The sequence below is a fragment of the Typopeltis vanoorti genome, chromosome 13 (assembly GCF_054136105.1).
Source record: "Typopeltis vanoorti isolate ZY-2024b chromosome 13, IOZ_Tvanoo_1.0, whole genome shotgun sequence".
Classification (NCBI taxonomy): Eukaryota; Metazoa; Arthropoda; class Arachnida; order Uropygi; family Thelyphonidae; genus Typopeltis; species Typopeltis vanoorti.
In genome coordinates, this window is record NC_143561.1 from 70,658,439 (window position 1) to 70,670,966 (window position 12,528).

Below are 12,528 nucleotides of genomic sequence, written 5' to 3' on the forward strand. Positions count from 1 at the left end.
AAGCATAAAATGGAAGTTTTGGCTGTACAGAATGGGTATTGCAAAGAGACAGACTTCATACGCAGAGTTTTATGTCAAACGAACTTTCTTCAATTTCTAGCTGCTTCCACTCTTATGGTCTACATACCTGCTTCTTCAAAATTTAAGAATCCGCCACTTTCCTAAACACGCACATAAGAATACTCTCAATAACATGAACAGGATACTCACAGATTGAATCTGTTTTCTTTACCTCCTCCGCCATTTCCTGTGGTGATATACAGGTACCCGTCGAAATCGAAAAACAAATGGCCACCGTTTTGACGAGGACCAGGTTGGTGAATACTCAAAATTACCTGTTCAGTGTTCTTATCTACCTTAAAAATCAGTAAATAACATGCACTAAATATGGTTTGTCAAAATAAGCATATTTTTATTATTATCATTCAGAAAAAGAGACTTTCATAGTTTCATAATGAATTCTAAATAGACAATTTTGAAGGATTTTTAAGTTTTGTTCTTTTTCATATAATACCACACAAGAAAGAAGCGGGTTTAACAACATGATAAATTTTTTGATGATTGTTAGTTTTTCGAATTAAAATTTATAAACCAATGAACAAAAACAAAATTACAATAGACTATTTCTTAAAACTGAAAGTCTTATAATTTTTACTAGAATTTAATTAATAAAGTTTATATTTTAATTTGACATCCTTTGTCGACGAAAAGAAAGCAAGCAAGCAAAATAACATTTTGAAGAAACTAGTTCTCCTGATATCAACAGGGCCGATTTTATCATTAGGCGGACCTAGGCAATCGCCTAGGGGCGCTAAGCTTCGGGGAAAACAGATTTTGCTACATAGTTCGGGAAAAATATATATATAGATACAATGTATAGGGGCGCCTAAATTTTCTTTGCCTAGGGGGCGTCAGATACTCTCGGACCGGCCATGGATACCAATCAAAAACTATACACATACTAGTAGATTTAAAACTGGAGTTGTAAAGTAAGCTACTCCAGCCAGGGAGTAAAATATTGATCAAAATATATCCAGTCTTTACACAGTCAAAAAGGTAGCTTATGGAAAATTGGGTCATAGGATCCAATAGCGCAGATTTGAGCGAACACACATTCACCTTATATACATATATAACAGCAGGACTGCATTTTTATATGCAGTTGTAGTCCTATGCATAAATACATTTGGCATGTGTTTAAGTAAAGCATCTTTAGTGGCTACAGCACCAGATATCCCATTTAGTTTTAACCAAGATAAAAAGAAGAAACATATTTTTAACAAAATTAGGGAATAAAGTTTTTAAAAAAATTCTTTAATGTATTTTATTCCCCAAAGGGAATAGATGGAGATCCTAACTATGTTTTCAAAACAGATGGATAGCCAGTTTCCATCCTTCAATCTTCACTGACAGTGAAACCAAACTATCAATCAATGAATGAAGGCTTTCGGGAGAGAGTTTACGACAGACCACTGCTTCATCTCGTGGTCCTAAAGGGAAGCTTAAAATAATCAAAATTAAGCTACTTTCAGAAGTAGATTGTTGACTCAAATATACAGATGCTAAAAGGGTTTGAAAACAAGAACAAAATCTTGGAGATTCAGTGGGAAAATTTGAAAACGTTGATGGATTCAAACATTGAGGCGAAGTTGTTTGCAAAAATATATTTTTGCAAACAACTCAGGATTTCTACGATGGTTTCTCTGTATTGGAATTATTATTATTATTATTACGTAACACACCTCCAGGGAGTCCAAAGGCTCATCGAGGGCGGTCACCTACTCTACAGCTCTCCGTCTCCACCACTCATTTTACCAACCGCAATTATCTTAATCATCTACACAAACGCCATCTAACCCACCACCACCACTAGTATTTTCACAGAAAATCACAAGCATCCATGCGCACGGCGGGATTCGAACCCGCAGTCTTTTGATTGGAGAGCGAATACGCTAACCACTCGGCTAACCAGGCCGGCAAAAGGAATTTCCAAACATGGCTGTTTGAATTATAAGCAAGGCAACTAACCCTCTGAAGCCAATATTTTTTGTTATTATTTTTTTCTCAGCCTATATATTTCCCAGTGTTAGGTAAATGTCTCTACCACAGCGGAAGGATTGGGTCTACTTCTCCGATGATGATCCATTCCATCGTGGTAGAGTGCTTATACACTTGTAGGACGGTGAAAGACAATGACAGACATCCATGCCTACAGCAGGATTCGAACCTGTAGCCTTTTGGCTGAAGAGCGGATATGTTAACCACTTGCCCAACCAGGCCGGCAAAATGAAGATTAAACAGCATTGGGTCCAAGACAGAACGCGGTGGAAACTACTGGAAAGTTCCCTTCGTAGAGACAAAGTTCCGCTATATACAATCCTCAGATATCTATTAGTTTTGTATTTATTATTATCATGTGATACCTCCAGGGAGTCCAAAGACTCATTGGGGGAAGGCATCTACTCTACAACTCTGTCTCCACCAACTACAACAAACTGCAACTATACCAATGCCATCTACCATCCACTAGTATATTCACTGACAATCACAACTATCTATGCCCACGTGAGGGTGCGAACCCGCAGCCTTTCGACTAGAAAGCAGATACACTAACCACTCGACCAACCTTTACTTTTAACTACAAATGTAAAAGTAGTTAAAAATGCCATAGTCGAAAAATCATGGGAATATAACAGGAGCTTATTTAAATTTTATAGATCTGTAAAATAAGTACGATAAGATGATATGGAAAGGTCTTCGAAATGGTGCAGTTACATGGTGCAGGAATTTTAATTAAATTAAATGATTGAATTTGGTATAAAAGCTATGATAAATTTGGTATGAAAATCAGTAAGAAAAGTACTACGAAACATTTCTAAAATACTATAAAATACTTTTCTAAGTTTTCTGATTCAGATAAAATAAAATAAAAAAATCAATTTTATTCTCATTAGTGAACCTATTAGAACAATAAACATTTTGCCTATTCAAATTTAATAAAAGCAGATAATATAATAAGAAAGAGCAGGAGGAGAGTAGTCAGGTGAATAAATCTACATGAAATAAGAGGGAATTTAGCTGAAAATCACCAACTTAGCAGTTAAAGAGATTGCCCTGAAATCAGTTTTAACTAATAAATATAAATTTGGGCAAATCCTTTTCCATTCATTTCTTATCTTTAGGTCCAAAGATATATTTTCAAAGACTTGCAAGGTAATTTTACATCCTGGTGTGTTATGCTCAACATTATATTACATTAGTATAAGAAATCATTTGAGAATTTACATTAATAAACTCATTAGTACTTATGTGATTTATATATCAATTCACATGAATGTTTATTTTATCTTAATTTTTACTTGAAATAAATATTAATATCAGATTTTTCAATAACTATTATGCAGGAGGTGCACATATTATTATTATTATTATTATTATTATTATTATTATTATTATTATTATTATTATTATTATTATTATTATTATATAGATAGATAGAGGGCGCTTTAGTAGCAAGCGGCTGCAAGCACGCTATTTCGATTCTCTCATATTTTAAGTTGCAAAGTAGATATTTTCTTGTGAATTAAAATTTAAAGTACATCAGTGAATTCCGTTCTTCAAGACGAACATACTGATGTAAAAACGGTAAGTATCTGTTAAGTAATAAGTAAAATATAAGTATTCAAAGTTCGAAGTATACATTGATCAACTACGCGAGAAGAGAACAAAGGAAGTCGCCATATTAGAAATTACAGCTAGATCGTCAAACAAGAAATACGAAGTGCTACAAATGCAAAGAAGACTTAACGGGGGAAGAAAACCACGTAACATGTAGGAACTGCCAGAGAAACATGCATTTTCTATGTTCAGGATTGTCTGAGGCTACTTGGCAGCGAAAATCAAACAAGAATCGTGACGAGTGGAAGTGTCCCCATTGCAGAGACAACAAAGGAATTTCGCCTTCGACTGCAGGCGGAAAACAGCACATGTAGAAAACAACCGCAGGCACTAAACAGCTATCAACAACAGAGGGAATTAAAAACAAAGAAAATAACAACCGAAACCCAGGTGAGCCAACTTTAAATGCATTACTTGAAAATAGAATACAAAACCTAAAAGACTGTTTAATAGATTTTGTTGGAGAACTATTTAAAAAACATACTGCACAAATTACAGAAAAATTCAACCAATATGAGGAATTTATTAAATTTAATAATAACTCGGTAGAAGGTGTATTACAGACCATTAGAGAAATTAAAAACTGCGTTAAAGAGCTAACGGAAAGACAGCATAATTTAATTAAAGAGACAACGGAACTACGACAAGAACTAAACTCTTTAAAGCAACAATACGAACTCTCAAACCAACAGCAGCACAATAATGATCTCCTCATAAATGGTCTCCCAGAAATAGCTACAGAACATCTAAGAGACACCTAATACAACTAAGCCAAAAACTTGGCTCTCCCATTGAATCAAGAGATATCCAGTCAGTGCATCGGTTACCACAAAAAAGGAAAATAGAAAATAATACTCGTCCTTTGCGACTCACCAACAGCCCAACAAAAACTACACTTATAAAAGCTAGCAGGATTAAAAAACCAGTAGTCAAGGATCTGAAAGGAGACCACGACAATACCCCAAGATACTTGTCCGAATACCTAACGCCATATTATCAGAAAATATTCTACCAAGCAAGAAAAGTAAAAACAAAACAATTACCAGTTTATATGGATAAGAGACAGCAAAATATTCCTTAGAAAGACACAAGACACAAAACCAATCGAAATAAAATCCGTAGACGACCTCAACAGGCTGCCACATTGAAAGGAATATTGACAACTCGTAAAGAAGGAACAGCACACCAACCAACATGAATGCAGACCATCAAGCAGACGTAATCACCCCGGAACATGATAATTGCCACATTCTGAAATCAATAACAGAATGGAAATAAGTGACAATCCCCAAAAAAGGACTATCTATTCTCCACATCAATATCAGAAGCATTCAAAAATACTGGCTGAACCTGCAAGCTTATCTGAAGGAAGATATAGACGAAATAGACATTTTAATACTGAAGTATCTACGACAAACGAAGAGGCATCCACCTACCAAATTCCACACTTCCAACAACAAAAACACTGCAGACAAACAAAACGAGGCGGTGGTATAATAATATTTACCAAACATAAACTAGAAGTAACAGAAATAAACTATAAATTAGGATACGCAGAAAACATATGCATCGAAATTAAAAACATCAAACAAGAAAACTTCCTGATATTAAACGCAATATAAAGACCACCCAACTTAAGCACCACAAAATTCCTAGAAATAAACAGATGGCTTTCAGCCACGGAAGTAGGCACCTCAGAATACTTGATAATAATAGGAGACATTAATATAAACATTAGGAACATAAATAACAACACAGAACAAGATAAAGAACAGAATAAAGACTACAAGAAACAACCTAGACCTATTATCGGCATATAACATAACCCCATCCATACACTCGTATACACGAGAAGAGATAGTCGGAAACACAACAACCTCATCCTGCATTGATCATATAAATATAAGGGCCCCTCCAAACAGCCACACAGCAGCCGTCATAACGTGCAAACTGGCAGACCATTATTTCACAGCATTACAGTTATACACTGAACCAGAACCTATAAAAATCACTAAGACTACAAAACAGTATTATAGCATTCTAAACGAAACAATAATAAACAATGAAATCAGAAAAATAGACTGGATGCAGATAGCATCTTTAGACTCTGCTGAAGCTGTATATAGTAATCTTAAACTTGCATTTAACATAATATATAACAAAGCATTAACAAAAATAAAAATACGCCCCCAAACGAAACAAAATCCATGGATAACAGACAACATACTAACAGACATACAAAGAAAAGATGCCTATGGAAACAACTTAAGAAGTCGCCGAACAATATCACTTTAAAAGCTGAATACAAAAGAAAACGGAATCTCCTAACAACACATATTAGAACGGCAAAAATAAATTATTACAGCAACAAATTAACAACAGCTCAGAATGACATAAAGGAAACCTGGTACCTGATTAATGAAATGCTGGACAATATACACAGAACCACTGCCTCAGAAACAATAAAACACAGCTTTGCCTGTGACCCCAAATCCCTCAAACAGTTGGCAAACAACTTTAATCAGCACTTCGTGAACTCTGTCCAAAAGCTACAAGAAACAACCCTTCCTCACACAAACGAACATTCTCCACTAGGTCCACGAGCAACCCAGTCGATGTGGTTCCCCACAGTAACAAAAGAAGAACTATCACTGGCAATTTAACAAATTAACCCTAACAAAGGACCGGGAATAGACGGAATCAGACCAAAAGACATCAAGAAACACTCAATCAACCTACTTCTAGTTATACAAAAACTGTTAAACAAAATCTTCGAAACGGGACACATACCTGAAACACTGAAGACTGCATTAATCACACCCATACACAAACAGGGAAAAAGAAACATTATAAGTAATTACAGACCCATCGCCACGCTGTAATCAACCAAATCATGGAGCGCATCGTGCATCAGAAACTCTCCACATACGTTGAAAATTTTCAAATCATACCCAAAACACAATATGGCTTTCAAAAAAATTTGAGAACAGCAACACTCCTGGAAGATTTCACAGATCTAATAAACGCTGCATTGGATAAAAACAGAATAACATTAGTGGTATTCATTGACCTAACAAAAGCATTTGACACACTAGCATACAAAACCTTGTTAACGAAACTAACGCATATCGGAATTGGAGGTCGTCTATTCCAGTGGTTTAAAGCATACACGAAAAACAGAAAGCACACCACACGTATAGGATCAGCATACAGCAAAGAGGTACATGTAACCTGTGGAGTACCACAAGGAGCTGTCCTATCTCCCATTCTATTTAACATATACACACACGACATAAGCCAACTCCTCCTAAAAAGTAAAATCTTCCAGTATGCAGACGATACGGCCATAGTATCCATTCACAACAATGCAAATATCGCTTACACAAATATGCAACATGACATCAACCAAATCACTAACTGGTTAACCGAAAACGGCATATATATAAACCCAGGAAAAACAAAGCTAATGGTATTCAAAAACCCCCAAATCCTGCCCATAGAAACTAAATATCTCACTATCCAACAGTCATCCTCCTATACACAAAGCACAGAACCTAAAATCACAACGTCCGAGATAGCGTGAATACAACACGCTATCTCGGACTTCACTTCAACTGATCAAAGTTGGAATAGCCATACAAACTACCTACATACCAAGCTTAGGATAATAGCAAGCAAACTATACAGATTAAAAGACATTGCCCCAACCCACATAAAAATATTAATCTATAAAGCATTATGTGAAAACATTTTAAGATATGCAATCACATCATACGCATTCTGCACAGACTACAGACTTAACAGTCTACAATAGTTGCAAGATAAAATGGTAAAACTGATATTCTGGGAACAACCCACTCTTATGCAGGAAGCATGGACAAAACACAAAATATTTAAGGTGAAACACTTATGCCACTACACAGTCATGTTAAAACATTACTACAGCCCAACCTATAGAGTAACCAGAACACCACAGTCAACAAACTACATAACACATAAGTACAACAATCACAACGGCAAAAGCCACCCGAAACTTCAAAGTACCTGACATGATAAACAAACTGCCGTTCGACAACAGAGACCTAGGAACATACAGAGAGCTGAAACAGGCACTATATAAATATTATAGCGAGAATAAAAATTAGGGCAATTCCTGTTTCTCTCTTCCCCCCACACACGCAAACACACACAAACCTATGACAAACCCCCTCTCAAAAACCATCACTACAAGAACACAAAGAAACAAACATACCATGTCTAAATCCAACCCTATTTGCACAAAAAAAAAAACAAAAAAAAGTTAAACTGTAATAACAGTCGAAGTCTTCCAAGCACGTACCAACAAACAGTAAAATCAACACCTGGTTTGTGACCAGTATAAGAACATAACCATGAAACCACCACCATCTCATCATCTATAATCTTCCTCAGATAAGCTCTGTTAAGCTTTGAGGAAGAAAATTATTAACTTGCAAGTATCTGTTATTCACAATTGTAATGTGTTATAAATATTATATATATGTATATAATTATTACAGCATCTATGTATGCAATTTATCTGAGACAAAAAAAAATAAATAAATAATATAAATAAATAAATTATTATTATTATTATTATTATTATTATTATTATTATTATTATTATTATTATTATTATTATTATGTATATTCCATATTCAAAAATTCTGTATAATCTTTATTGTAAATATTAGAAGAACATGTGTTGTAAATACATAATATAAAGGCAAAAAAGTATTATTAAAAATTTTAATTGAAATCCAATGTAGAAAAGTAGCACTTTGTGCTGAATTCTGTAAATTATAAGTTGCAATGTCTCTCAAGATGTTTATTGTATGTGTAAATATTTTAGCAGATCAATAAAAAAATAAAAATAAAATAAAATAAAATATTATTATTATTATTATTATTATTATTATTATTATTATTACATCAACTCTCCTCTCCTGGAGTCAAAGACTCATCGAGAGAGAGAGAGAGAGAGAGAGAGAGAGAGAGAGAGAGAGAGAGAGAGCTTTATACAGTGGTGTAGCTAGAGCTTTTGCCGCCCCTTTCAATACACAGAAAAAATACTACAAAAAATCAAAACGACGTATAGGGAAATAAATTAAAACACTATGTTTATTTTTTAAGTAAAACTTTAATTCCAACATTCTAAAATGTTATTTTTCTTGCTTTTCTGTTAGCAAAATCGTCGATGACATTGTCGAAGTCTATAATTCTTAATCAATTTTATTTAGAAAAACTACTCTCAAAACTAGCAACACTTTCAGCAATTGAGAGGAAAATCCGCAACAGCATTATAATGTTTGGAACTGAGTTCGCGAGACTGTATTTTAGAATTAACTGTAAAAGTTCAAAAAGGTTCAAAGTGTCGCCCGGGGCGGACCACCCCCTCTAGCTACGCCACTGCATAAGGGAATAACATTTTCGAACTTTCGAACACGACGCAAGCTAGCGTAACGTAAAGCCACTAGGCTAATCGCGCAGATAAAGAAAATGTATAATTTAAAATTTTATTAATTCTAGATAATGCTCCAGGTCCTCCACCTTAAATCGATGATTTTCACCCCAAGATTAAGGTCATGTTTCTCCCTCCAAACACTACTCCATTAATCCAACCTATGGTTCAGTGAGTTCTTACAGTGTTTAAGGCTTATTATCTACGGAGAACTTTTTCACAAGCCATTTCTGCCACTGAAGGAAATGATGATCACACTGATGCAATTCTAGAAAGCATTCAATATTTATCATGCTATTAAAAATATTGTGTCTTGGGACGAAGTGACCTCTCAATGTATGAGTGGCATATGGAAAAAGACATTAAAAAGATTTGTGCACGATTTTGGAAGTTTTGAAAAAAATGAAGGCCTTTGTAAATTGAGTGAAGAAATAGTAGGCCTAACAAACAACCTGAATCTCGAATTGATGATGATGACATAGTTCAACTCATAGAAAGTTCCCCTGAAGAGTTGACCAACGAAGAATTGGTGGAACTGGAGAAAAACGTGTTGTAGAGGGAGTTAAACAATTCACAGTGAAGGGTCTTGCAGAAATGTTCTCTGCAGTTAGTGATGTTCTCAAATTGGCTGAAGACATGGACCCCAATGTTGAACAATACTTATTAGTATAAACGAAAGTACACGATGCGTCTTGCTATAAACAAATTTATGATGAAAAGAAGAGGAATAAGCAAAGCATATTGGACATTTTCATCAAAAAACAAAGGTTACACACCAAAAGAGCAGCAGTGGAGGAAGATTTCGGAGATTATTCCCCTGTTTTATAGTTGAAGAAATGCATAGTACAGTTTTATAAGGTTTAAAAATTAAAATGACAGCATACTGATTACGGTTAAGTCCCTAACTGTAACTCCGTTGATTTTCTGACCGACTTACGTCCTGCCGGATGGAATGGAACCCGGACGTAAGTCGAGGGATGACTGTATTTGGAAATGAGTTTTCAAGACTGCATTTTAGAATTAATTGCAAAAGTTCAAAAAGGCTCAAAGTGCCGCCCGGAGCGAACCTCCCCCAGCTACGCCTTTGGGTTTATGCCATTAACAATTACATACATTATATAAGAAATATACATTATAATAATAAGTATCTATTATATAACCTCTCAAGAGCTTAAAGATCTATTCATATCACCCCTTCGACTTCTAGCAGCCAAACTCCGCAAATTACATGACTTCAAGCTATTCTTATAGCTAACATTCTGCAGTCCTGAAATCATTTGTGTCAACCGCCTCTGCCTCCTCTCCAAAGTATCTTCATCCCCTTCATCCCAGTGACCAGATTTGGGCACAATAATCCAGATGTGTCTGAGCAGGGTCTTATACAGCGGAATCGCTACCATTTTATCTTTGCTGATTAATGTTCATCTTAATATTGCAGCAATCCTTTGAGTTGTCTTAATTATCTTTGCAACACATCCCTTAAATTTCAAATTTCGATCCACCATAACTCCAAGATCCTGAGTCGCCTCAACTTCCTCCAGCATACTTCCAGATATAGAGTATGCACTATTCCATCTGCAGTTCTCAAAATTCAAAACCTTATACTCGTATTTAGCAATATTAAACTGGTATCCATCTCCCCCATTCATCTACCCACATTTCCAGCTTATTTAGATCCTCCTGAAAGAGCCACTACATCAGCAGTACTCTCAATATCCTTCCCCAGCTTCAAGTCATCCGTAAACAACTGAATATTTCATTGAATTTCAGTGGCAATATCATTGATATAAAGGTTGAAAAGTAGTGGTCCCAGCACAGAGCCCTGTGGAACTCGGTGTGAAAAAATAGATATATTTAAGGAACATCAAATTTCGTTCAAGATACATAAATCACAGCTGACTAGTGTTCTTAAGTTGCATCCGCAACGATGTGTATTATCTAAAGCAGTGGTTCTTAACCTGGGAGATAGTTCTCTCCCCCCCCCCCCTAGGGCGCTGTGAACGCTGAAGGGCGCACTGAGGTAGACGGTAAGCTTATAATACTACTAATATAATAAAAGCAAAAAAGCAAAAAATTCCGTATTTAATCTAGCATCCCTATTTATATTGTATTTTTGACAACGCTATTCAGAATATTGTATGTCTGGCGATACTGTTCAAATTTATTCGCTACTTTACTTATTTTTTAGAATTTTTACATTGAAAGTTAAGTAATTGGGCCACTTTTCTGTCTGAATTTTTCTACATTGAAAATAATTAATTTGGGCTATTTTTAGCAGAATTCCCTACTTTTATAAGCTTTATCTGCTAGTTTTCCTAATGCCTATCTGACAATCCTCGATTTCAGTTTACGTGTAGCTCGTGGTCTCGTGTGGTGCACTTCATTGATATTGTGTAGCACTGTAGCCCATTAAAATGAGTGAAAAAAGAAAGTGTCACCAATTCAAGTGGATATTTAAAATATGGAGTTATTCCGTCTATAAATAACGAGCAGTTACCAATGTGCTTAATATGTGAAAAAAAAATTTCTCAAACGAAGCCTTCAAGAATGACTGAGCACTTAAAATCAAAGCATCCAAATAAAGCAAAGAAGGATGTGGGAGTACTTTCGCGAATTAAAGACTAAATTTAAAAACCGTCCTGGATTTAAAGGGTTGATCGCAGTACAAAGTAACCAACAAGAGAAGGGACTTGAGTCTTACAAACTTTCAAAATTAATTGTCAAATGTGGAAAACCACATACCATTGGAGAAACTCATCTTACCGGCTAAAATGAACTTTTAGATACGATGATTGGCCCAGGTAAAAGTAATATGACGTCGTCAATTCCTCTCAGCAATCGTTCAGTATCAACAAGAATCGACGAAATGGCAAAGGCCATTGAAAAAAAAAAAAAAAAAAAACTTTGTGATGATTTAAAAACCACTGAATTTTCTATTCAACTCGATGACATAACTTTACGTGACAACGAAGCTTTGTTAATGGCCTACATGCGTTATATAAATACTAATGAAGAAATTCTTGAAGAGTTTCTATTTGCTGAACAACTGAAAATTGACACAAAAAGTTCTACAATTTTTAAGGTTGTTAAAGACTTTATTAATTCTAAAAACATTCCTCTCACAAATATTATTGCGTATGCGATGAAAAACATCTTAGAAGGAGACTACATAAGACTTTGGATGATGCTATTAAAGCAGTGAATAAAATAAAAGCCCAGTCATTGAATATCTATTTTTAGGGAGCTTTGTTATGAAAATGAAGAATTTGAGCATCTTTTGCTTCACACTGCAGTTAGATGGCTCTCAAATGGAAAATATCTGCGACGTTTTAATGATCTCTACGATACTGTTTTTGATTTTCATGTGATGA

General features: G+C 35.0%; 1 protein-coding gene across 1 annotated transcript in view; it reads right to left on the bottom strand.

Moving 5' to 3' along the window:
• The window catches only part of LOC150100274 (HHIP-like protein 1), a 159,669-nt gene that overhangs the window by 133,880 nt on the left and 13,261 nt on the right, over positions 1-12,528 (bottom strand). The window contains exon 2 of the mRNA XM_090402622.1: positions 211-356. Coding sequence (XP_090258748.1) covers positions 211-356 — 146 coding nt within the window. The remainder of the gene's footprint in view (positions 1-210; positions 357-12,528) is intronic.